Source organism: Rana temporaria, chromosome 5 (genome assembly GCF_905171775.1).
Source record: "Rana temporaria chromosome 5, aRanTem1.1, whole genome shotgun sequence".
In the NCBI taxonomy this organism is placed as follows: Eukaryota; Metazoa; Chordata; class Amphibia; order Anura; family Ranidae; genus Rana; species Rana temporaria.
In genome coordinates this window covers 236,129,201-236,156,937 of record NC_053493.1, presented here as the reverse complement: position 1 = coordinate 236,156,937, position 27,737 = coordinate 236,129,201, and the positions used below count along the sequence as shown (strand labels likewise).

The following is a 27,737-nucleotide window of genomic DNA, read 5'->3' as shown; positions in this document are numbered from 1 at the left end:
AACTGTAAAAACCCCTTGGGTCTTTAGGCTGCATATTGGTCCGGGGCTTATAACAAGCATGTTATACTTACCTCATCTGTGCAGTTGGTTTTGCACAGAGCAGCCAGGATCCTCCTCTTCTCGGGTCACTCTTCGCTGCTCCTGGCCCCTCCCTCCTATCGAGTGCCCCCACAGCATGCAGCTTGCTGGGGGGCCCCATAATCTCCTATTGCCCGGGGGCCCCATGAGTTGTCAGTCCGCCCCTGCTAATGGGGGCTATGCTAGGCCTAAACCGACTGGGTAAACATTGTCCATACAAATTTTTTAAGGGGTGCAGTGGGCTTTAAATAGCTCTTGAGGGTTAATAATACACAATCCTTAGCTTCATTATCATTCCTTTTTTTTTTTTTTTTTTTTTAATAGCACTGCAATGCACATTGACACTGCACCAACGTGTGTTTTAGCGCACCACAAAATCACAGATGGCATCCATCATGGTATTGTAAAACCTTAAAAAAAAAAAAATAGGAATCCTTTTCCATTTTTAAGGTGGCCTGACAACCCATATAAAATGCATGTGCTGCTTCAATACAGCTCACCTAACACACAGAAATGTGTTGTGTTAAGCATGTATGTAAGGCCCCTTTCAGACTGGGGCGGGAGCCGCGGTGGCGGTATAACGCCGCTAAAAATGGCGGCGCTATACCGCCGGGATTGCCGCGGGAATCAGCCGCTAGCGGTGCGGTATTAACCCCCGCTATCGGCCGATAAAGGGTTAATACCGCCCGCAATGCGCCTCTATAAAGGCGCATTGCGGGCGGTATTGCCGCGGTTTCCCATTGTTTTCAATGGGAAGGAGCGGTGAAGGAGCGGTATACATGCCGCTCCTCTCACCGCTCCAAAGATGCTGCTGACAGGAGATTTTTTTGTCTCCCGCCAGCGCATCGCCTCAGTGTGTGCCTTAATTAGGCAGCTGCATAAATTTAACTAGAGATTGGATTCTATTTTTGCTGACTTTGCCATTTAGCCACTTCATTACTGGGCACTTAAACCCCCTTCGTGCCCAGACCAATTTTCAGCTTTCAGCGCTGACGCATTTTGAATGACAATTGCGCGGTCATACAACACTGTACCCAAATTATATTTTTATAATTTTTTCCCCACAAATAGAGCTTTCTTTTGGTGATATTTGATCATCTCTGCGATTTTTATTTTTTGCGCTATAAACAGAAAGACAGAACATTTTGAAAAAAAAACACAATGATTTTTACTTTTTTGCTATAATAATATCCCAATTTTTTTTTAAAAAATAATATTTTTTCCTCGGTTTAGGCTGATACGTATTCTTCTACATATTTTTGTTAAAAAAACGCAATAAGCATATATTGATTGGTTTGCGCAAAAGTTATAGCGTCTACAAAATAGGGGATAGATTTATGATTTTTTTTTGTTTGTTTTTACTAGTAATGGCGGCGATCTGCGATTTGTTTTTTCTTTTTTTTTTTTTTTTTTGTCAGGCCTGCGATATTGCGGCGGACGTATCGGACACTTTTGACACAATTTTGGGACCATTCACATTTATACAGCGATCAGTGCTATAAAAATGCACTAATTACTGTATAAATGTGACTGGCAGGGGAGGGGTTAACACACTAGGGGGCGAGGAAGGGGTTAAATGTATTCCCTGGGTGTGTTCTAACTGTGTGTGGAGGGGGACTGACTGGGGGAGGTGACCGATCTGTGTCCCTATGTACAAGGGACACAGCATCGGTCTCCTCTCTCCCTGACAGGACGTGGAGCTCTGTGTTTACACACAGAGCTCCACATCCCTGCTGTAACCGGCGATCGCGGGTACCTGGCGGACATCGCGGCCACCAGGCACGTGCATCGGTTTCCCAGCGATGCGCTGGGCACAGTGTTTTCCCGCTGCGCGCCGAATGAAAACAGGACATCCAGGGACGTCCACCCGAAACTTGAGAGCCACGAAAGACGTTCACAGCGCGGCCCTCTAGTGGTTAAAGGATAAATTATCGCATGAAAGTGACTCAATTCAACCATATTTGACTTCTAGATGGAGCCTACCGAGTCAGAGCTGGTCTTCTTGTGTGTCGTGGATATTTCATTATGTGTCACATTTTTTGATTCTATTTCTTTCTATTTGGGCTTTTGCTTGTTCCCTCTCACACTCTTATGCCTTGTACACACGATCAGAATTGTCTGACTTTTTCCATCGGATATTCCGATCGTGTGTAGCCCCGTCTGAGTTTTTTCATTGGATATTCTGAGGAATTTCATCAGAGTTTAGTTATAGAACATGTTCTACTTTACTCCGATGGAATTCCGTTGTGTGTACAAGGCATTACATGTTCATGCTCCTCCTATTGCATGTTTAACCACTGGACACTTAAACCCCCTTAATAACCAGACCAATTTTCAGCTTTCGTTGCTCTCTCAATCTGAATGACAATTAATCATGCAACTTTGTTCCCAAATTAAGTGTTTTTCACACAAATGGAGCTTTCTTTTGGTGGTATTTAATCACCAATGGGTTTCTTATTTTTTGCGCTATAAGAGAAAAAAGACTGAAAATTCTGTAAAAAAAAAAATGAATTTTTCTTTGTTTCTGTTATAAAATTTAGCAAATTAGTATTTTTTTCTTCATACATTTTGGCCAAAATTTATACTGCTACATATCTTTGGTAAAAATAAGTACAAATTGGTGGATATTATTTGGTCTTTGTGAAAGTTATAGAGTCCACAAGCTATGGTGCCAATATCTGAAAATTGATCACACCTGAAGTACTGACGGCCTATCTAATTTCTTGAGTCCCTAACATGCTAGAAAAGTACAAATACCCCCCAAATGACCCCTTTTTGGAAAGAAGACATTCCAAGGTATTTAGAAAGAGCATTGTGAGTTTTTTGAAGTTGTAATTTTTTTCCCATCTTTTCAAAATCAAGATTTTTTTTTTCTCAAAATTTTCATATTAGCAGGTTTTTTCTCACACACAGCATATGCATACCACAAATTACACCCCAAAACACATTCTGCTATTCCTGAGTATGGCGATACCACATGTGTGAGACTTTTACACAGCATGGCCACATACAGAGGCCCAACATGCAGGGAGCACCTTCAGGTGTTCTGGAGCACCCAGGCCAATTCTGACATTTCTCTCCTACATTTAAAAATCATAATTTATTTGCTAGAAAATTACATGTAACCCCAAAATATTATATATGTTTTTTTTAGCAAAGACCTTAGAGAATACAATGGCAGTCGTTGCAACTTGTTATCTCGCACTGTATTTGGGCAGCAATTTTTCTAACGTGTTTTAAAAAAAAAAAAAAAAAGTTTTATGCTTAAAAAAAACAAATCAGTAAAGTTAGCCCAATGTTTTTGCATAATGTGAAAGATGAAGTTACGCCAAGTAAAAAGATACCCAACATGTCACCCTTCAAAATTGCACACGCTCGTTGAATGGCGCCAAACTTCGCTACTTAAAAATCCCCATAGGCGACGCTTTAAATATTTTTACTGGTTATATATTTTTAGTTACAGAGGAGGCAACTAAGTTTCATATGTGGGCGGACTTACGTGTGCGTTCGCTTCTGCATGCGAGCTACTGGGGACAGGGGCGCTTTAAAATATATATATATTTTATTGTTCACTTTTCTTTACTTTATTTTAGTTTGACATGTTTTTCCGCAAAAAAATTTAAAAATTGTGATCACTTTTAATACTATTACAAGGAATGTAAACATCCCTTGTAATAGGAATATGGCATGCCAGGTCCTCTTTACAATGAGATATGGGGTCAATAAGACCCCACATCTCACCACTAGGCTGGGAAGCCTAAAAAAAATCAATCCTGGCTTTGATCGTAGCGTTGAGTCGGTAGAAGCAGGAGGGGGGGCGTATTGCGGGGTATTGCAGGGATTGCACAGTATGGGGCAGAGTATTGCAGGGTATTGGGCAGGGATGGCTGAGCAGGGATGGCTGGATGGCTGGATCTGGGACTACATTTGTCACAGATCCAGCCCACAGCACTGCTGCTGCATCCGCTCTCTCCCCTCTCCTCTCACACTGTACCGTTCGATACAGAGAGGGGAGGGAGGAACCGGCGTCATCACATGACGCCAGTTTGTTTACAAGTGATCGCTCCGTCATTGGACAGAGCGATTACGTGGTAAACCGCCGCTATCAGCGGCGATTTACAGTGATGCGCCGGGTCCTCTGGACCCAACAGTCACGGACACTCCAGTGTGCGCGCCCCAGGGGGGAGCGCAACTCTGGAAGGACGTTAATTAACAGTCTCCCGGAGTTAAGCAACCGCCCTGTAGACGTAGTTTGTCTATAGGGCAGTTGTCAAGTGGTTAATGCTACAAAATAAATAACAGATTCAACATGGAGAAAGGAACAGCTCGTAATGGCTACAGCAGATATACACAACCATACCTTTGCAGAGAGAGTAAGAGATAGATTGCATGGTGGTTTAACTTTCTAGCATCTACAAAATAAGTGATACATTTTGTGTGGCCTGGCCCTTTAATGGATCAGGCCCTATATATTTATGGATATACATTAGAAAAGTTATTTTCCTGTACCTGCTGTTAGTTGCTTATCTGTTTTTTATTTTAGTATAACCTTCTTTATTATAGAATTTGATAAGAAAATGATAACATACTCTTACTGTATATAGCTATATAAACTAAGACCATAGTACCCAATGGGGGTTATTTACAAAAGGCAAATCTTGCACTACAAGTGCAAAGGGCACTTGAAATTACACTGAAAGTGCACTTGGAAGTGCAGTCGCTGTAAATCTGAGGGGTAGATCTGAAATGAGGGGAAGCTCTGCTGATTTTATCACCCAATCATGTGCAAGCTAAAATGCTGTTTTTTATTTTCCTTGCATGTCCCCCTCAGATCTACAGTGACTTTCAGTGCATTTTCAAGTGCACTTTGCGCTTGTAGTGCAAAGTGGATTTGTCTTTCGTAAATAACCACCAATGTACATTGTGGTGTTTTGTACTATATTATAGTAGCAAGGAAAATTGCAGAGTAAAAAAATGATTACTAGTACCAAATGATGAAAATTGTATCCACACATATGGCATCAATTTTTTTGCTGCTAATTACAGTGGAGTTCCAGATGTGTCTCATAAGCTATGTCATTCTCAACTTAGCACTGAGAAGATTGTCACTGCTCTGCTGCACGTCTTGTGTGCCTCTATGAAGAACGATGTCGCGTTCCCAGAGAAGCGCAAATAGCAACAGGATTCCACCGTCCCACAAATCATACGATGATAGATCGAGGAGGGAACGACCCAGCCACAATGGTTCAACAAATCAAGACCATCCTAGATACCAACTTGACCATGAAAGGAGAGACCGGAGATCACATGAAAGGTATTGTGTCTGTTGGAATTTATGTTTGCCCAATATCTGAGGAATCGCTTGATTATCTGTCATACCAACGTATAGGAAGATCTTTCAGAATGAGTGGTGCATTCTGAGTGATTTATGCCGAGCATATATGTAAGGTACATCCATCTGGTGAGTGAGATTTGCATAGGTTGAGCAACTGAGGTGGAATAATCAAATATTTTTTTTCCCGCACGATTGGAGGACAGCTATCGGCAGTTGTATTGTACTGACTTTTTAATGAACTTTAACATTTCATGCTTTAAATGTATAGCATTGTTCTAGCACCTTCTGGAATCTATTAACCGCTTGCCGACCAGCCGCCGTCATTATTCTGCGGCAGGTCGGCTTGTTCCCGCGGACCGTCATAGCTGTACGTCAGTCCCTTTTAAGCGGGATAGCAGGCGCGTGCACCTGCTGTACAGCAGGGGTGCCGATGCTCGTGACCAGCGGTTGCGATGACCGTCGGTCACGAGCGATCGCGGTCATGAGAGGAAAAACAGGGACGTGCATGTGTAAACACACACATCCCTGTTCTGAGAGGAGATGCAGATCGTGAGTTCCTACAAGCTGGGAACCACAATCTGTCATCTCCTATAGTGAGTCCCTTCCCCCTACAGTTAGAACACACATTAGGGAACACATTTAACCCCTTTATCGCCCCCTAGTGTTATGGCTATTTATTACAGCAAAAAGTACAAAATATTGTTTTTTTGTTTTTTCAAAATTGTCGCTCTTCTTTTTTTTTTTTTTTTTTTTTTTTTTTTTTTAGCGCAAAAAATAAAAACTGCAGAGGTGATAAAATACTCTCACAAGAAAGCTCTCTGTGTGGGGAAAAGGACATCAATTTTGTTTGGATACAACGTTGCACAACCGTGCAATTGTCATTTAAAGCGATGTAGTGCAGAATAAAAAAAAATGCTCTGGTCATTGAGCAGCCAATTCTTCCGGGGCTGAAGTGGTTAATATTGATTTCATTTCATGGGAGAGATATATTTCTTATATAAAGGAGGCAGCAGGATTTTTTTCACTGTTCTAGAATAATCACATATTTATCACTACGTATTATTGTTTGTTATATGATTTAGGATAACGTTTTTCAGCGCAGTGTTGTTATAGGTTTATAACAAGTAAACCTTGGATTGTAAGCATAATTTGTTCTGGAAACATACCGTATATACTCAAATATAAGCCGAGGCACCTAATTTTTCCACAAAAAAAAATGGGAAAACTTATTGACTCGATTATAAGCCTAGGGTGTCCATCTGCATGCCTCACTGTGTCTATATGCATGCCTCACTGTGCCCATGCCTCACTGTGCCCTTGCCTCACTGTGCCCATGACTAGACTGACGTTTAACATGGGAGTCTATGAAAATTTGAAAAATCGGTGCTCCCCAGCCATAGGTCCTCCAGACAACAAACTTTGCACACTTGTAGAGGAGAAATGGGGCTACATGTGGGCCAAGTTCCGGGTCCAGAGGACCTATGACCGGGCCCCCAAAGTCACAGGATAAATGACCGTTTAACATGGGAGTCTAAGGAAGGTGTGCCCGGCTTTGAAAAATCAGTGCCCCCTTCAATAAAAACATTTGACAAGATGAAACATCGGTGCTCCCCAGCCGTAGGTCCCCCGGACACCAAACTTTGCACACTTGTAGAGGAAGAGTGGGGATACATGTGGACCACTACCAGGTACCCAAAGTCCGGGAGATCAGGCGCAAAAAGGTGACTCAAGTATAAGCCATGGGGGACATTTTCAGCACACAAAAAATGTGCTGAAAAACTCAGCTTATACTCGTGTGTGTATATATGGTACTTGTAATGCAACGCACTTGTATATCAAAGATTATAGCAATGTGAGGTTGTGTAACCATAAAATGTTCATCCACAAGGGGATTAGAAGCAAAATCCTGCAGGAGCTACAGAGTATAAAAGAGAAGTGTAGCAATATGGTTACATTTAATGAAGGTACAACATTTAGCAACTCATATGGTTGATGGTTAAAGGGGAGTTCCAGCCTTTTAGTGTTAAAAGTCAGCAGCTACAAAAAGTGTAGCTGCTGACTTTTAATAAACGGACACTTACCTGCTCCACAGTCCAGCGACGCGGCCACCCGGAGTTCCGCTCCGCTCCTCCCCCCCCCCCCCCCCCTCTCCAGCCAGCGCCTCTATTCATAGTGTGGGCACCCGGCCATGACAGCTTTCTGTTTCACGGCCGGGCACTCACTGTGCATGTGCGAGTCGCACTGTGCTCTGTGAATGGACAGGCGATCTCCTGGGACCTGTCACATGTCCCTAGAGATCGCCAAAAGGGAGGGGCCGTCTAAGGCGAGAAGAGAAGTCGCAGAGGCAGTCCCTGGGTGGAAGGAGGAATTGAGACAGGAAGTCCCACTCCTACCAATGCCCCCACCCCACCAAAAAATGACATGCCAAATGTGACATGTAAGGGGGTGAGGAGTGCTTAAAGCGGAAGTTCCACTTTTGGGTGGAACTCTGCTTTAAAAGAGGCACATCTAAGTAATTAAGGAAAAGGGGTAAAGCTGTCCACATAGACCATCCTCCGCACCGCCGGCTCTCACCGCTGTCAGAAGACTACACTGCAGTTGAGCGATCTGAAAGGGAGGCTTGAAGAGCTTGTGGAGGACAGCATGGAAGGGACGACATTGATGGGGGTGTGGAGGACGGTCTATGTGGACAGCTTTACCCCGGATGCCTGCATACTTAGATGTGCCTGTTTTAGTCATAAACCACGTGAGCTGCTAAATATTGTACCTTTTATTAAATGTAACCATATTTCTACACTTGGAGGCACCGCTTTTCTCTTTTATACTCAGTTGTGGCATGAGGCTACTTGTATATCAAGTAAAAATTTTATTTAAAAAAATGTGTTTGTCTTACAAAATACTCTCAATCCAAAGTTTTACTGTATATTTAAGATGTTTTAAAGTGGTTAAAAACCCTTATATAACCAGTATAGTGACTGGCCTCAGGTGATACACAGCAATTAAACAAATCCTCCTACATAAATTGTATCCTTTTTATCTGCAGCCCTATCTTCTCTACAGCCTTCTAAAACACATTTTACACAGCATCTCTCGGCTCTAAAAAGTAGCGGGCGGAGATCTGAAGTCACACTGCACAGCTCAATGAGGAGAGCACCGAGTCCTGATTGGAGAGAAGGGACACTCTTTCCCCCTCCTCACAGTATAGGGGAGCATGCACATCTGTCACTGTCAATCACACGCTGTGTGCTGGCGCTCTTCTTCTCCATCACCAATTATCTCTTGGAGTCAGGGAATGCTTCAGAAGTGACTAATGCAGATAACAGAGGAACAAGTTGGCAGAGAGAAATCAAACTCAGCGCTTTAAATAGACACAAGTACACAGTATAGAAGGATGTATTTTGTTCATGTTTCATGCCTGAGGGTTACAGCCACTTTAAGGGAAAACTTCAAAATGACTCTCAGATGAAAACATTTTTGTGTATTTTGTATACAGGTTGACTTCACAGACACCGGTACGAAGCCAAAATTCTAGAGCACCAACAGTTGTTTCAGACCATCATTCAAGGCACGGTAGACCATCCCCTTCACAGTACAATCATTCTACTCCCAGAAGCCATGTGGAGAAGCAGACCTTCTCAGAAAAGTGCTCCAATCTATGTTCAAGAAGAGGTATTTATGATGAATATATGCAATTGTAATTGAAGAGATATTTCAGTCAGTTTGCTAAATATTTTACATCACCTTAAATACTTTACCTTCAATGTTGCGTCTTATTGACCTAAATGACTAAAGACTATTTGCATGTCTTAGGCTGGCCATACAGTTTGTGTCTCGGCTGGTTCAGCAGGAACTGGCCAAGGTTCAAACTGTTAATGGGCAGGCTAAATGTACCAAGTTGATCAATCGACCAACTTTTGTACAATCAGTCTGCCGGATTCTCTTGCGATTATCGCTAGCGACTGGGTCTTCTCCCAGCTGGGATGGCTTCAACCCATGGGTGCTGGAAAGAAATTTGCACCGTGTATGGCCTGCCTTACAAGCCATTAGCTATTTGTTTATTATTGCCTTTTCGCAAGTATAGTAATTAGAGTGATCAAGGAGTAAATCTGCAGCCTTCTGGAAACTATAAAATTGTTTTAGATTGTTTTGCTTACATCACTAAATGGTCCACTATTGTGACTCTTGTGCCACCAACTACACATAGTAGAAGGGAGCAGTGAATTCATGCAGTTCTTGTATCACTGGACTTGTTCCCTTGGTATGCACAGGATCCGGTAAACCAGGAGGCAGTGGAGAGCTCCAAACCTAACTTTCTGCATGTGATTATGAGTACTCGTAAGGTGGCAGAAATTAGTTTGAAATTAACACATACACAAGCATTTAGAAATGTTTGTCAGTTGGAAGATTTGGGGATTCAGATTTGCAAGGATGAGGCATCAATAGTCTCTCTGAAAGTCATCACTGAAATCTGGAACTCTTGACTAATCACTAGGTATAGGAATATCTGAATTCTCAATTAAAGCAGTATTAAACCCAGAGATGCAAGTGATTACTGTCCATCAATACTGCTCACTGATTAGCTGCTAGAGGTTACTGGACACCCTTACCACTCTCTAATTGATTGCTAGAGGTTACTGCGAATTATTGCTGCTCACTGATTGGTTCCTAGAGGTTACTGCATATCCTTACCGTTCAATGATTGGTTGCAAGAGATAAGTGCACATCATTACTGCTCACTAATTGGTTGCTAAAGGTTACAGCACATCATCTCCTCACGGCCTGCACACCATGGACTGGGGAGGTGAGGGGACCCATCAATAGACAGAAAACCTCTCGGAATCCTAGGTCTTATGGAATCAGTGGCAATGCAGGGGGGAGGGGGCGTGATCAGTGGCAATGCTGGGGGGTTGATGGAATCAGTGGCAGTGGTGGGGAGGGGGGTGAAAATCTTTGGCAAGTGTATAGTGGGGGCATCTACACTGACCACCGATGTAATAGAGAATTTACAACGACCACCAATGTGAGGGGAATTTGCACTAACCAGTAACCACCATGTAACAGGGTTTTTACGCCTCCCACCAGTGTAAATAGGGATTTCTACACTGGCCTCATTGTAATAGGAGCATTTACACCAACTACCAGTGTAAGGGGAATATACAATGACCTCCATATAAGGGGGAATTTACACTGACAACCATTGTCGAGGAGATTTTTACTGCCCACCAATGTTAGGGGGGATTTACACTGACTACCAGTGTAAGGGTAATTTTGCACTTGCCACCAATTTTAAAGAGAAAGCGGAGCATGGGTTATTTACCGGGAAGCATGGAGAGCATAGAGAGGCAGAGAATGTGGGGGGAGGAGAACACAGGGGAGTGTGGAGAGCACTAAGGGGGCCAGAGAGCATGGGGGGTGGAGAGCACTATGGGGGAGCCGGAGAGCACATGGGGGCTGGAGAGCACAAGCAGGAGCAGGAAACACGGGAGGCAAAGAGCATGGGGGGGGTCGGAGAGCACTGAGGGGGCGGGGACCACAGGGGAGGGGCTGGAAAATACAAGCGGGGCAGAGAACATGGAAGGCGAACAGCACATGGGGGGTGGAGAGCACAGGGGTGGCGGGAGAGCATAGGGGGGCCTAAGAGCACTGGGAGGGGCTGGAGAGCATTGGGGGGCCGGAGAGTACAGGGGTTGATGAGCACTGGGAGAGGCTGGAGAGCACGGAAGGCAGGAGAGCACTGGGGGGCCAGAGAGTACAGGGGTGCTGATGAGCACTGGGGGGCCTGAGAGCACTGGGAGGGGCTGGAGAACATTAGGGGGCCTGAGAGCACTGGGGGGGCAGAGAGTACAGGGAGGCTAAGCACTGGGGGGCCTGAGAGCACTGGGGGCCAGAGAGTACAGGGGGGGCCTGATGAGCACTGAGGGGGCGGAGAGTACAGGGGTTTATGAGCACTGGGAGGGGGAAGGAGAGCACTGGGGGGGCTGGAGAGTATGGAGCACTGTGAGAGCCAGAGAGTACAGGGGGGCTGATGAGCACAGGGGGGGGCTGGAGAGCACTGGGGGGAGAGTACAGGGGGGCTGGTGAGCACTGGGGGGTCTGAGAGCACTGAGTACAGGGGGGCTGATGAGCACTGGGGGAGGGGCTGGAGAGCGCTGGGGGAGGGCTGGAGAGCACTGGGGGGGCGTGGAGAGCCAGAGAGTACAGGGGGGCTGATGAGCTCTGGGGGTCAGAGTACAGGGGGGCTGATGAGCACTGGGGGGTCAGAGTACAGGGGGGCTGATGAGCACTGGGGGCTGATGAACACTGGGGGGAGAGTACTGGGGGGGTCTGAGAGCACAGGGAGGGGGCCTGAGAGCACTGGGGGCTGGAAAGTATAGGGGGGCTGATGAGCACTGGGGGGGGCTGGAGAGCTCTGGGGGGACCGGAGTGTACAGGGGCTGGAGATCAGTGGGGGGAGTTGGAGATTACTGGGGGGGAGGGCTGTATTGCAGTGGGAGAGCCTGAGAGTATGGTGGGAGCCTATGAGCACTAGGGGGCAGTAGAAAGAGGCTGGATAGGAGAAGCAGAATCCATCTCTTTATTTTTCTCCTACAGCCTCTGAATGCCCACGGAAGGGGGAGAGTGAGAAGCAGATATTCAGAGGCTGTGGGAGAAAAATAAAGACATGGATTCTCCTATCCAGGCGCACTCATGGAGACTGAGACACACTCACTTGAACACCGGCGGCCATGTCTCATGTTTATCCCCTCCCTCTTCATGGTCACAGGTAACGTGACCTGTAGTCTCTGCCCCCAGCCCGACGGCCGAACTGTAATAGCGGCTGGCCAGTCAGCCTCGGAGAGGCTCCGCTGCCTTGGCCCCACACGAACATGCGGCCCATGGCAGCCCGCGGCCCACCGGGCAAGTGCCCGGTGTGCCCTATGGCCAGTCCGGGCCTGTAAGTGAGTATTCCAAACTGACTACAAATGCAAGTTCGGATTTTTTTTATCGAAATACAAATATAAAGAGGAGTTTCTACTCTGGCCACCAAACAAGTGCATATAACACAATAAGGATGGTACTTCCTCTGATTTCCTTACCATAGATAACGAATACGACAGTGCCACCTGGTGGATAGATGGGTGTAATTCATATACACAGTTAAAGTTTGTAGGCAGATTGCTGTTTGTTCTTTTATTGTTCTTGCCAGTACTCAAAATGGGGAATGTCTGTGTTGAGAAGTCCTGAATGACCGTTTCTTGCACAGGGCTCTGTCACCAACCCCATTTAGTTGTTGAATAGGAGATTCCCAGGCAAAAGCTAAATGTAGGCAAAGGTGCTGGGGATACTGAGTAACAGAGGTGGCAGATGGAATCGGAAACTAGCCCCCATAGCCTTGGCACCTTTTGGGTGGATTAAACCTGATGGGGGAACTGAGAAACAAAATCCCATCAGATCTGCTATACTTTTGATTGACATTGCTGGTACCACTTTAACGATTTACAATCGTTTTTTTCTTTCAGTTGAGTAAAGTGAATGTATAGAGGGACTGTTAAACTACTCTTAAGGCTGTGTTCACACTGGTATGACTCTTCATTCATACGACTGATGCACACATTGTAGGATATTGAATTGAAAGCTATGCAAACAGTGGAGGGACACCGTATTTGTCATATTGTGCCTCGCTGTTGCGCCGCAGGTTTACAGCGAGGCACAATCTGACATCTACAGTGTCCCTTCACACTTTGCATAGCTTTCAATTGTGCCCATCAAATGGTGTCTCCCGCCAAAAAACTTCCTACGATGTGCGCATGCACTATGGTGACGTCCCTCCAGCTGATCGGCAAATCAGCTGGAGTGCCCTTCTGTTCTGCGCATGTACGGGCACTTTTCGTCGGCGGGCACAAATCGATAGAACACCCGCAATTTTTTTTTTTACATTCAGCTGTTATCTGACTGATGATTCCTTGGTTGTTAAACAGTGGCTGGTGTCCTGACCCCCTTCTTAGAAGCCAGCTATATACAGTGTGTTTACAGTGTGCTTAAACAGAGAGAAAAAAAAAACTAAAAACGCACTGTAAAATGTGGTCTGAAAAACGCAGCAAGTGCAGCTGCATAGATGTGAACCTAGACTTGGTCTTACAGACATTTACTTGCGTGTGCAACAAGCCCTAAATACATCTGAAAGTCTTTTTAGACTAACGGTTGGGGATAACTCTTGGTAAGTTTTTCTCTGAATATTTTGTACCTGTCTTCGTGCAATAGGACATTTTGTGTGGCCCCTCCAATACTAGTTATACTTCACTCCTTTGCTTTATAAGAATATCTGTAATCCATCTTCTTTTTTTTTTTTCTTTTTTTTTTCTTCATTCACACCACTTTTACATTTGGAAGACTGACCTGCAGCCTTTCTCTGACACTCCCATGTGCTCCTGCAGTTTCCTGTTGTGAAAGAGTCACAGTTGTTGTAGGTATAGCCATTTTCCTAGGAGCTCACAAATGGAGCAACACTATTGCGATACATGTACCGTAATTAAAGCATATCCAAAGCTAAAAAAAAAAATATTTGGAAAAACCTCTGTTGGGATTTTATTGCAGTACCCAATGAGGGGAAACCCGCTCTCTAATTGTCTTGGAGCTAGGAGCTAACAAACTTAGCATTATTATTGTAATACACGTAATTAAATTTGGATAGTGATTAGTTAGAACCTCTGTTGGGTTTTTATAACAGTCCCCAGTGAGGAAAACTCACTCTCTATTTGCCTTGGCGATCTCTGTAACTAGACCTGAAAATAAGGTAGAATCTTAACTTTTTAGTTTGCTGTGTAGCGCTGGTAGGCAAACCGCAATGAGCAACAATGTTTAATTGAACACAAGATGAATTGACAATACTTACAGAATGGTAGGAATAAAAAAACGGAAATTAAACTATTCTAATAACGGGGATATTTGATTATTTTCTACACTTGACCGTTAGGTCGCTGTACAATAGTGTATAAGAAAAATACACCTGCAAAATAAATGATGTAGCACATATCGGAACAAATGCAGTTCCCTGGAAAAGCGGGTTATCTCACTATGAGGCTGAATGTAGCTGATAGTTTAGGTAGTGGGTTGTAGAGATCCCCGCACAGGCTCCACCAAGGTAAGGCTTGATGAGTCTTTGGTTTGGAGGTTCAGGTGGCTGAACGCAAGGCCACCCATGCATCGAGTGTCCACGGTGTCTGGGGGTTACATAGAAGGTGCGTGCTCTTGTGCTCGCCCATGGCTTTAATGCAGGACACAAAGTTGTAAAGTCCAGTGCCCGGTGACACCTCGCCTGTACCGCCCATGGTTTTGAGATAGGAATGATGCACACCTATTATAAAAAGTATGTAGGCATAGGATACGCCCCCTTAAAGGAGAATTATACCAGAAAAAGTATTAGTTAAACCGACAAGTGCTTTTCTCTAGTCGTCTTCCAGGACGGCACCCTGAGAGATGACTGGCTTCTCCTGACAGGAAACACAATCAAAAAGAGGTTAAAAACCCCGCCCCTTCCCGTGCTCCTCAGTTCTTGATTGTGTTTCCCCACAGCGAAACGTTTATTTTTTTCTGACCTAAGGCCTGGGGCTGGTGGTCCCCCCCTGGGAACTGAACCGCAGGCACTGGGTAGCCTTTGGGTTTAGCGAAGATTTCCATTCCTAGGGGGTCCCTTCTTGCTCAGGGGGGCCTCACTATGTGGGTTGAAGAACCCCCCTGAGTGCTGGAGTCTCCTGGGGATAGGTGGCTATTCTGGAGCTCCAGGGGCTGATCCACTCTCTCTCTCTGAGCTTTCCCCTTACCTTGGAGGTCTGTGGGTCAGGCTCTCTCCGGTGGTGGGGGTTTTCTGTGCGGTCTGGGGCTGCGACTGGGTCGTCCTGGATTCCCTGGAGCGTTCATTGCCGTTTTCGAATTTGGCGCCAAAACCGGCGTCTCACAGAGCCGGCGGCGCAGGGCAATGACGTCACACGCGCGGCGCGTGTCACTTCCGGGTCGGCTCAGCAAAGATGGCGCGCTGCAGCTCCAACACGCCAGTCGGCTTCCCACGGCACCGGAGACACACGAAAGGGCAGCAGCAGCCGAGAGAGAGCGGCGCCTTCATCCTCACGCGATGGAGCGAGAGGTCCGGTCGTCTACGACCCCGGCTGCGGAGGAGACCACAGGGGGTGAGTCTTCCTGGACACAGGTATGGTGGGCTGGGACCCAGTAGTTGTTCCCTAGTATTTACATACATGCCTGTGTATCCTTTTCTTTCTAGGGGAGGATTTTGTTGCCCAGGGGGGTGCTAGTCGTTCAGTTAAGGACACTAGTCGCTCCAAAAAATGTGGCTATTGTAGTTGCAAGTTACCCTCAGATTATTCCAAACCCTTTTGTGCTAAATGTATCATTAAATTGGCAGGGAAGGAGACCTCTGAAATTCTGAAAGGATTTCTTGAGGTCCAGTCTGAGATGCTCTCTACTCTTAAAGAATTTCATGTGTCTTTAAAGAGCAAAGAGCCTGAAGCCCCCATCGCAGGGCCCTCTTCTCAAGAAAGTTCCTCTTCGCAGATTTTTAGAGTCCGCCAGGAATCCCTTGGTTCCTTAGTATCTGACTCGGAAGATTCAGAGATTCCTCCCCAGGAGGAAGGTTCTATTGGTCAGGCGGAAGAAGAAAATGAGGATACTAGGACAGGCAGATATGTCTTTGCTGCCGACGACATGGAAGGTCTCCTTGAGGCAGTGTACGCCTCCGAGGAGATTCCACAGCCTACGGAAGAAATTTCCACACAGGATAGGTTATACCAAGGCCTGTCTAAACCTCAGGCCAAAGCTATTCCGGTACATCAGTCCCTTAAGGATATCATCCTCAGGGAATGGGCAGAACCAGAGAAAAAGCTTTTAAGATACAAGACCTGGAAACGACGTTGCCCCTTTAAAGAGGAGGAGGAATCTAAATTTTTTAAAATACCTAGATTAGATGCTCCCCTCGCGCAAATTTCCAAACAGTCGGACCTCTCCTTTGAGGACACAGGCAACTTGAAGGATCCTATGGATCGGCGGGCAGAGACCTCCTTGTGTAGGGCCTGGGAAGCTAATGCGGCTGCCTTGAGCCCCGCATTGGCTTCGGCCTGTATTGCTAGGAATGCTAATTCTTGGATCTCCAAGTTGATGGAACATGTGTCCCAGGGTTCAGACTCTAAGGGGATTCTAGAATCCCTTCAGCTCATAGGGAGCGCAGTAGCTTATTTAGCAGACACCTCAGTAGAGACGGTACGTTCTACCGCAAAGACAGGAGCCCTCCTCAACTCTGCCAGAAGAGCAGTATGGGTCAAGATGTGGAATGGGGACCTTGCGTCTAAGAACCGCCTTTGTGGTCTTCCCTTCGAGGGCTCCCTCCTCTTCGGTACGGGCCTGGATCAGGCCCTGACTAGGTCCTCAGAAAAAGGGGTGCGTTTTCCTACTAAGCCTAGACAAAACAAGAAAAAGTTTTTTCGAGGCCCCCAGGGGGGGTTTGGAGGTAAGAACCGTTCCTCGGAGAAGAAGGCCCCTTACAACAGACGTTGGGGTGCTGGGAAGGAAAAACAAAAAGGGGGTATCCTTTTTTCCAATCCAAAACCCAGCGACAAGGACTCCAAATGACGGGAAGGTCGGGGGAAGACTCTCCCAGTTCCTTCCCAGGTGGGAGAGTATTACTCAAAGTCCCCACATTCTCCAAATCGTAAGGGAGGGGTACAAACTAGAGTTCCGTCAGCTTCCCCCTCCAAACTTTATTCTGACTCACTTACCCAAGGACCCTCTCAAGTCAGCAGGCCTTCTGCAAAATGTCTCAGAACTGGCACAACAGGGGGTCATAGTTCCAGTCCCTGTGTACCAGAGAGGGTTGGGAGTGTACTCCCACATCTTTGTGGTCCCCAAGCCTTCAGGCAAATTTCGATTGATTATCAATCTGAAACCCCTGAATACCTCCCTCCTCCACAAGAGGTTTCGAATGGAGAGTATTTACAGCCTCAGGAGGCTCCTACTAAGAGAGGTATTCATGGTCACCATCGATTTAAGAGACGCGTACCTCCATGTCCCAATCTTCTTGGGTCATCAGAGGTTCCTCAGGTTTGCGATCGCCTCCGCCCAGGGAGTACAGCATTGGCAATTTGCTGCCCTTCCTTTCGGACTGGCCTCCAGTCCAAGGGTCTTTACCAAGGTCCTGGCGGAGGCGATCGCTTTCCTGCACCTACAAGGGATAGCGTTAGTTCCCTATCTCGACGACTTGATACTATACAATCAAAGTCGAGATCTCCTTCTTTCGGATCTAGCCACTGTGATGACTACCCTCGAGTCCTTGGGTTGGATCATCAACAAGGAGAAATCCTCACTCCTTCCAGAGCAGAAGAAACTCTATCTAGGGTTTCTGATAGATTCCTTGGAGAGGAAGCTCTTTTTACCCAACGACAAGATCCGGGGTCTCATGTCAGTGGTCAGATCAACGTTAGAAGGAGTAGAGTCCTCCTTCAGGGACATCATGAGAGTTCTAGGCCTAATGACCTCCTGTATTCCAGCAGTCCCGTGGGCTCAGCTCCACTCCAGACCCCTCCAATTTTTCCTTCTTTCCTCCTGGGACGGAAGAAGGGAATCCCTAGAGCTCAGAGTCAGTCTCCCAGAACCAGTGAAGCTCTCACTGGGCTGGTGGCTCATCCCACAGAACCTACAGCAAGGTCTGTCGTGGGGCCAGATCAATCCGGTCAGGATCACCACGGACGCCAGCTCATGGGGGTGGGGCGCACATCTGGACGATCTCCGTGCCCAGGGTACCTGGGGACAACGACAGAAGGGGGCCTCTTCAAATTACCGCGAGTTATTAGCGGTCGGAGAGGCTCTGAAGGCATTCGAGGACAGAGTCTTGGACCAGGAGGTCCAGATCATTTCCGACAATGCGACCGCGGTGGCCTTCCTCAACCATCAGGGGGGCACCAGATCTCGCACCCTTCTAGACTTGTCCTTAGAGATCCTGGGCTGGGCCGAGCAGAGAGTTCTCTCACTCTCGGCGGTACACCTGAAAGGGACCCTCAATCTGGAGGCAGACTATTTAAGTCGCCATCCCATTCTCCAGGGAGAATGGGAACTAAATACAGAGATTTTCAGTCTAATATGCCAGCACTTTGGCAGCCCAGAGATAGATCTCTTCGCCCGCAGGGCAAACCGGAAGGTGAAGAGGTTCTTCTCTCTCTCCCGAGAACACGGCTCGGAGGGGGTGGATGCACTGGCACAGGTATGGAGGTTCCAGCTAGCCTATGCCTTCCCTCCCTTGAGCCTGATTCCGAGAGTCCTGCAGAAGGTAAATCTAGCAGTAGGGAAGTTCATTCTCGTCACACCCTGGTGGCCCAAGAGGGCCTGGTTTCCCGCTCTAGAGCGAGGGTCAGTGTTGCCTCCCCTACTTCTCCCTGTCCGGGCGGACCTTCTTCGTCAGGGTCCGATTTATCACCCAGAACCCGGCTTCTTCAAGCTGACGGCCTGGTGCTTGAGAGGCGGAACCTGAGGGAGAAGGGCTGCTCCGAGAGAGTTATTGACACGCTTCTAGCTAGTAGGAAGGTAGTCACTAGGCGTATATATGCCAAAACCTGGGGTATCTTCTCTCGCTGGTGCTCAGAGAGACAGAATTCTCAGCAGGAGACCTCGGTCATCTTAGATTTTCTCCAAGATGGAGTAGACAAGGGGTTAGCCACAAGGACTCTAAGGGTTCAGGTGGCAGCCTTGTCGTATTTTTTGGATAGACGTCTATCCCTGGACCCCCTGGTCAAAAGGTTTCTTATAGCCAGAGACAGGTTGTCCCCAGTTCAGATCTCTAGGGTTCCACCCTGGGATCTGTCGTTAGTGTTAAACCAACTTACCAAGGCTCCGTTTGAGCCAATTGACACTATCCCCATCAGGTTACTCACCTTTAAATTTGCCTTCCTCTTGGCAATCACGACAGCCAAGAGGATAGGTGATATGCAGGCGCTCTCCATTAAAGAGCCATTTTTTCGCTTATTTGAGGACAGGGTTGTTCTAAGTCAGGACCCCCTTTATCTTCCTAAGGTAGTGACAAAGTTCCACAGGTCACAGGAAGTAATCCTCCCTTCTTTTTGTTCAAATCCCCAGAATGAAGGAGAAGCTTCTTTTCATTGTCTGGATGTTAGACGATGTCTATTAGCTTACTTAGAAAGAGTTACAGTCTTTGGACGTTCTACTCATCTATTAATTTGTTTTTCGGGTCAGAAAAGAGGCCTTCAAGCGTCCAGAGCCTCTATTTCTAGATGGATTAGGCAGACAATTTCCTTAGCTTATGTACAAGCCGGTAAGGTAGCTCCTAATGTTAAAGCACACTCCACACGATCACTAGCAACCTCCTGGGCAGAAAGGGCCGGAGCTTCGGTGGAGCAAATTTGCAGAGCAGCGACGTGGTCAAGCCAGAACACGTTCCTGAAACATTATAGAGTTGACCTACTGTCACCTCAGGACTTGGTTTTCGGGAGAAAGGTCCTGCAAGCAGTGGTCCCGCCCTAAGGTAGGCCTGAAGCTACTTGCTTCTCTCTCAGGGTGCCGTCCTGGAAGACGACTAGAGAAATGACCAGTTACACTTACCGGTAGCTGTATTTCTGGTAAGTCTTACAGGACGGCAGGCCTACTTCCCACCCTTGTGATACATTATTGGTTTGTATTATATTTTCTGTGGTGTTTTTCCCGTGCACTGGTGGGTTCATACTTTATCTCAAACTGAGGAGCACGGGAAGGGGCGGGGTTTTTAACCTCTTTTTGATTGTGTTTCCTGTCAGGAGAAGCCAGTCATCTCTCAGGGTGCCGTCCTGTAAGACTTACCAGAAATACAGCTACCGGTAAGTGTAACTGGTCATTTTTTTACCATTATTCCTTTATACTGTCTTTTGAAATTTACAAATGCAGCAATTTAGAAATTGGATGAAAGGTTTAGCACTGGGAAATACTTTTTGAAAGATAAATAGTGCAATTTATATACAACTATATAGATCAGACCAAAATGAGGAACAAATTAGGAGGGCAGCGGGACATTGTATCAAATCAAGGACTGTCCCTCAAAATCAGGGACAGTTGGGAGCTATGACCTCAACTGTTCACTCTCTGTTGTCCTTTTTGGCGTGGTCCTTTTGAGCCCTAAAGGGCTGAAAACCATGCAACTTCTATGTCCTAGGAGTGTACAGGACTCTTGGGAATTGTGGGAAAAGGAATTAAAGGGACCTGCACCCACTGTTGGAAAAGGTGGGTAAAGAGGAACTCCCCCAAAAGCTGTCACAGAGCAGGGCTAGAGAAAAATCTTAAAGTGGGACACTTGTAGGCAGGTTGAAATATATGTGCACAGTTTAGCCTGCATATAGCCCAGGCTGGGGAAAAGGATATATATTTTAGCTCAGTTCCTGGGATTTTGGTCCTAGCTGGCCAACTTGTGCTTTAAAAAAAGGGACAGCTAAGGTCCAGATCTGGCTGAAGTGGGAACGAGAACGTGGGTATGGGTGGGTCTAAGTGTTCCAGTCTCTTTGTGGCTCAGCCGAAGGAACCAGGAATTACGGAGGACATCCAAACCATGGGCAAAAGCATAATGGACTCTCACTTCATGGAGGCATGTCTGGACCACTACATCATCTTAGTTAGGATTAAGCACACAAAAGAAGAAAACAGAGGGCGCCTCCTGGTTAAAGGGTCACTAAAGGAAAACAAAATTTTTGCTGAAATGACTGTTTACAGGGTATAGAGACGAGACATAAAAGTTAACTGATTCCTTTTAAAAATGATTAAAAGTAGATAAAAATCAATCATATAATGTGCCTCTAGTTTCACTTTCACTTTTAAACTGGCTTCATGTTTCTGTGAAGTAGAGAGACGCACAGAACAAAAACAAACAAATCCAGGGCAGTGTTTTGTTTTTAAAATGAATCTGATTGGTTCTGGGAAGTTTTAGACACACAGTAATGACAGCTTAGACCACCGTGAGAAAGCTCCCAGTATGATGGTTATAAGGAAACAGACGAGCAGGAAGTGTGGAGATCACAGCAGAATTACAGCTACTTCAAAGCAAAAACGAACAAGGAGGACATGAAACCAGTACTGCAGTAAGGTAAAGGAAGCTATTTAGATTAAAAAAAAAATCCTTTAGTGACCCTTTAAATGTTATGAAGCTTTAATAATACACAGATGACAGTGTAGACTTACATATAAAATGATAAAATCCAGTGTGAAGATTCGATCAGTAGGTGCTGAGGGGGATGAGACATCACCGCGGCTCACGCTGCGTTTCGGGCCTCTTTTCCAACTAGTCCTCCGTACCAGCTGTTTCTCCTAGCAATGGACGGTCCGACATAGGAGTTTCACCCGGGAGCACGATCGGCTTAACATCTAGCCCGGCAAGACGTCTCATCCCCCTCAGCACCTACTGATCGAATCTTCACACTGGATTTTATCATTGTATATGTAAGTCTACACTGTCATCTGTGTATTATTAAAGCTTCATAACGTTTAACCAGGAGGTGCCCTCTGTTTTCTTCTTTTGTGTACATGTTTTGGAGTCCTTGCTCTGGTCTCCCCTGCCTTGGAAGGCTTGCCCCTGGACAGCGTTTGGGACGATCAGCTTATCACAGAACAGTGTTCTCCCTCCATCACCTTCCTCATCACTCATCATTCCCAGGTCTTATTTAATTATATTTTTACTTTTTTATTTTTTATCCATTTTTATTTTTATTTTTTACTTTTATTTTTTACTTCATTGTAACAAGGACTTATAACCTATACAGCGGACTTTTCCACCAATGTGTTACCATATTGTAGCGCCACAACTCCCATCCTCAGGATTAAGGACAGGATGTTGTTCATATTGAACTGTATGCCGCATCATGTTCAGTAATGTTACATTGACCGTTATGAGCCTGGTCTGAAGTTACTCAAAGAGGTACATGTCGGTTCTGGTGTATTCCAAAGAACTTGCATCTGTAAACGCACTATGGGTATAAAGTAACACTACTACAAAGGGTTAACTTGACAAGAAGTGTAGTTGCTATGGGTAACTAAGTGAAGGAACAAGCTATAAGCAACCATTTGTTAGGCCTGGTACCTGGTAAGGTGATGGGTCCTCCGGTAGCGATGGGGTCGATGTCCTGGTTCCCTCCCTAGTGGTTGGTAACCTATGGCAACCAGATCGGAAGCTGCATTATGGAAATCTACAGCCTGGTCATGAGGCACAGGAAGGGAAGAGTTAGTGAGAGCACATATGAGGTCCATGCTTGTTGGGAGTGAGGTAACTGGGAGTGAGGTAACGGAAGCGCTGACTGGTGGAGTGGGCATAGGCTCTGCATATCCCTTCTAATGCAACATGTACATCTGTTTAAGTGTGTGGGACAAGTGTGTGGGACAAGGGACAATATCTTTGGAAGAACTCTGCATATAACACTGCACACAAGTGGCTCATCTCTTAGTTGGGGGACTCCCTTAGTGTTTGACTTTCACATAATCATGACCCTCACCTGGTCCCGGGCATTGGCAATATTGAGCATGGTTTCGGGGCAAGGTGTTATCCCTGTGCTGGGATAAGTGATCCTGTTCAACGCCCAAAGAACCCACCCTGGGGTAGGCCTCCTGTATGACCCACACTTGGTGCCCAACGAGTTAATGGGGAGCATGGAGAAAGTACCACCCACCTACCCTATCCTCCCTTAACTCGATCTAAAACTAAAGTAAAACAAAAGTCGCTTTTCGGAGAAATTCCATACTTTATTATTGCACACAGTGAATGCTCATCTCGGGGAACTGTCCTGAACTTGATTCTTCACATGACCACAGCCCCCGCCTGGTCCAGATTATTATTGAAGTGTGTGCTCTTAGCAAGATGTACCCCCACGTGCATGAGCTCAGATGATCCCACCCAACACACTTATTCCAGCAACAACCTTTTAAGAGGACATTCATTTTAGGTGACATTAAAGTAATTTTTTTTCATAAAACAGATATTACTATCATGTTGCAAGCAAAAGCTCCTGTTCTTTGTGACCCCAGTGCTGCCGGGACCTATGGAGCCCCGAAGGCGTTTCCACTGTGTGTGCCTCTGCTTTGAACTATAACTGTACCCACAGCTGTTCAGAGTACCACACACGCAGGCAGTGTGAGAGAGACACAACACGCCTCTCCCATTCCCCCACATCTGCGATTTGACTGGTTCTGTGTCCCGCTAATACTGCTTGCAGGGCTGATCCTAGGCAGGTGCGTGGGGTGCAGTGCACCCAGGCACCACAAAGGTGGGGGCACTGAAGCGCCAGAGTGCTCCTCCTCCTCCACCGTTTCCAGAGGCGGCTCTCTCCACCGGTCACCGCTGCCGCCACTGTGTTTCCTGTCCAACCCATCCCCCCCTCCTCCTGTCAGAGGAGGAGAGCGAAGCAGTGGCTGTCTCTGTGTGGAGAGAGACCAGCCGTGTAGTGACGTCACTGGGGGGGGGGGCGGTCCATGACTGATGTGTTCTCTTTGTTCATGTTAGGGAAGCATCTCTTTGTTTGAGTCGTTGCTATAGAAATGTGTAAAGGGGAGGAGTTGTTAAGATCACCACGCCCATGTGGGGGCACCAGAAATATTTCTGCACCCAGGCGTCTGTGACCCTAGGATCGTCCCTGACTGCCTGTGTGTGTGTAGTGCTTTAAATGGCTATACACACACTTATAGTACAAAGCGAACACGTAGAGGTGACTCATACGTGTCCCTCCATTGGTTCTGAAACCACAGGGGGAACAAATACAGTAGATCAGGAGTGCAAGTTTAAAAAGTAAGCTTCAAGGAGGAAATTTAACAAAAACATCTAATGTGTGTAAGTCATGGTAGTATTATCTGTTTAAGAAATACATTTATTTTATTGTCACTTTAACCCTTCTCTACTCTATCCAAAGTGAAAAAAATGTTTTGGTTTTTAGATACTTTACAGACATAATATGAATTATTAAAGTAACAAATGGTATAAATAGCCACCAACCAATACTCCCCGATTTCTCACTTGTAAACAATTTATATTTGTATAGAATAAGAAAGAAGAGATCCCTTCCTTTCCTTTCTGATTCCATGCAATTTATTTCCATTGCACCACATTCACTACAACAGTGTTTCTTATTGCCTTTTTTTTTTTTTTTTATCAACTGGAATGGAAGTCTGGTCTAGAAATGTTATTAGTATATTGTTATACAGTTGTAGCGCTACCCCCGGAAGAACCGCTTAAGTATGTTTGGTTGGTTCCGTACCCTGCCTCTCAACCAGGGCTGGACTGGGACAAAAATTTAGCCCTGGACTTCATCCAGACCGGCCTTTTACTCCAAACACCTGGTGCTGCCGCTTCAATCATCACGGCACCATGGTGTCAGGATGATTGAAGTGCATTATTTATATTCTTCCATTGTAATATAAAATAGTTCAACTCACCATAATGCAGAATCAGTGTGAGCCCTGATTGTGTCATTTCGCACCGCCACCTACCACCAGATGCAGCGTGTCACTTGCCACGTCACTTGTTGGCAGATGCAGAGCACCAGTTCTACTTCCTGGTGGTGGTGGTGGAATGCACGATGGGGGCGGACCTGATGTCATCAGCCAGAAATGATGCAAGACGTGGGAGGCGACACAGCCATCATTTCTGGCTAATGACATCACGTCCGCCCCATCGTGAGTTCCACCGCTACCAGGAAGTAGAAGAACACACTGGTGCTCTGCATCTACTGGCCCCGATCGGTTTCCGCTGGCAGATCCTAATGTCCCAGAATGCTTTGCAGCTGCTGCTGCTTGTTAAAGACCTTCTAATTGGCTGCTGTATTTGCCCCTGTAATTGGCTCTCCTCCTGCCAATAGGAACACAGTGGAGGGGGCAGAGTGAGCAGCTCTGTGAGTGTCTACCAACATAGAGGAGAGGGAGGGGGGAAATTCCACTTCAGCTGCTGGCAGTCTCTCTCTCCCTCAGAAGAGCCTATGCACTTGCGGCGGCCAGCTTGACAAAGGTGTGGAAAAAGCAGGGCACCCGATACACAGTTAAAAATATGTTATGAAGTTCGTGGGCTATATGGCATGCCATGTTTGGACAGCACCATTTATTACACTACTAAAAAAAGCTCAACTTTGGGGAATGTTTTTGCAGAACATATACAGTACTGGGTAGAAGAAAGGGGCACTGTTTTTAAAGCAATAGACCGTTTTACTGGCAATTGAATCAAGGTCTTCATCTATCAAATTACATATTTGCCAACATCTTCGTCCCAATCCCCGGAACACTCACCATGACCCACATTGAGGGCTGCCCATAAAGGGATAGCACTGGCCCCTCTGTACTTGGCCCGAGCCCCATCAGTTCAACAGGGGGCCTGGGCAGTTTAAGGACAATGAGCAAAGAATCCAATCCCTGAAACAGATTCCCCCCCTTCTGGCTTCTCCTGCAGCACATCCGGCTTCTCCTCCCCTCCCACTGGCGTTCAGCTGCTGCAAGTGGAGCCACAGGAAAATTGGTTTCAGTAATTGCCCCCACACTGCACTGATTACCCTCATTGTCCACCACCTGACGACTCCTCTTTCCCACAGCTCCGATCCCCATGCATTCCCCCGTCTCCTTTGCAGTGCAGCCAACTTCTTTTCCCTTTCTCCCTTCCCTCCCGCTGGCTGTCAGCTTGTAGGAACACAGAGGGATAATTTCAAGATAGAGCATGGCAAACATGTCATGTTCATCAACCTCTTCCTTTCCTTAATGAACAGAGTGAGTGATCAGTACAAAAGATGGGGGGGGGGGTAGCACAGGCCCTCCTGTACAAGGCTCAGATGCCATCAGGGATTGAGGAATCTGTGTCAAATTTCTCTGCCTCAAAAGTGAGACTTCATGGTTCTATTTAGACTAGGGTTGTCCAGATACCGATACCAGTATCGGTATCGGGACCGATACCGAGTATTTGCACTAGTACTCGTACTCGCGCAAATACTCCCGATACCAAAATAGAATACTTTTTTTTTTTTTTTTTTTTTTGTGACATCGAACACAAATTGGATGGCACCATTGGATGGCACTGATAGGTGGCACTGGCATTGATTGAATGGCACTCATAAATGGATGGCACTGATAGGTGGCACTGACATTGATTGGGTGGCACTGATGAGATGCACTAATAAGCTGCCTCCCTGCACTGATGCACTAATGGGCACTGATAGGTGGCACTGGCTAGCTGCACTTTTGGGCACTGGCACCGATGAGCTGCACTGACAGTGATCACTCCTTCAATGATATGTAGTTTTCCAGTACCGTATGCTAAAAAACAGCCCCACACCATGATGTACCAGTTCTTCATAATTCTAAAGAAAATATCTTTGGTCTGTATTGTGGTTTGAAAACGGTCACATGACATTAAAAAAAAGTATCGGTATTCGGTATCGGCGACTACTTGAAAAAAAGTATCGGTACTTGTACTCGGTCCTAAAAAAGTGGTATTGGGACAACCCTAATTTAGACCTTTGATAGTTCACCAAAGCCCAATTTTTATTTTGTTTTTATTTATTTTCAAATTAAAATTGCAAAAAATATAAAAAAAAAACATAATTAAGGGCTTATTTACACAAGTATTCTGGCCGTGTAAGTGAGTGGTTTGTTTGTGTGGCTGGAGCTGCCGATCATTTTTTGGGAAAGCAGCAGTTGTATGAACACCACCACAGGTGCTAATTTGACAGATGGGCAAGTGCCGGTGAGTGGCCCCGAATGCACACGGTCTGTGTTCGGGCTTGTACACCTGCACCCACATGCCTGTCAATTTAGGATCTGTGGCTGTGTTCGTACTGCTGATTCATCCCCATAGTGTAACATAGGCTCAGAGCTGTGCCCCTCTGCAGCAGTATTTATTTCTCCTCCTCTCCTCACAGGACCCACTGAGAGCAGTGGGAGCCATTGACTCCTGCCACTGTCAGTCAAATCCAGTGAGGAGGGAGCAAGGGGTAGGGCCAAGCCCTGTGTCTATGGGCGCACACAGCCCGATTTGGGAGCATGCCAGCACAAGTGCTCCCTCAGCACACAGCTTGCTGAGGGGGAACCCATAGAAGAGGAGGAGGAGCAGAGGATGCCAGCGGGGGCCCCCAGAAAAGGAAGTAAGCAGTCGTTCTGTGCAACAGCATTGCACAGAGCAGGTAAGTATAACACATTTGTTATTTTAAGGAAAAAAAAGCCTTTACAACCACTTTATGGAGATTACCCTATTTGTCCTGGTAACAACTATCATTGGGATTGAAAGTGAGTGAACATTTAAAATTTTGAATTGTCGCCAGAAAGGGGGTACACCACAATGTTCACTATATATGTTTAT

The 27,737-nt window shown here is 46.2% G+C and overlaps 2 protein-coding genes across 4 annotated transcripts in view; both read left to right on the top strand.

The window, feature by feature from the left end:
* LOC120940632 (MARVEL domain-containing protein 3-like) overlaps positions 1 to 27,737 on the top strand; it is a 69,196-nt gene that overhangs the window by 20,712 nt on the left and 20,747 nt on the right. For all 3 annotated transcript variants that reach the window (XM_040353601.1, XM_040353602.1, XM_040353603.1), the window contains exons 2-3: positions 5,170 to 5,392; positions 8,907 to 9,082. In XM_040353601.1, coding sequence (XP_040209535.1) covers positions 5,226 to 5,392; positions 8,907 to 9,082 — 343 coding nt within the window. In that variant the 5' untranslated portion in view covers positions 5,170 to 5,225. The remainder of the gene's footprint in view (positions 1 to 5,169; positions 5,393 to 8,906; positions 9,083 to 27,737) is intronic.
* On the top strand, positions 15,848 to 18,956 carry LOC120940633. The gene is made up of 2 exons (XM_040353604.1): positions 15,848 to 16,181; positions 16,368 to 18,956. Exons 1-2 carry the CDS (start codon positions 15,860 to 15,862, stop codon positions 17,027 to 17,029), a joined length of 984 nt encoding a protein of 327 aa, XP_040209538.1. The 5' UTR covers positions 15,848 to 15,859; the 3' UTR covers positions 17,030 to 18,956.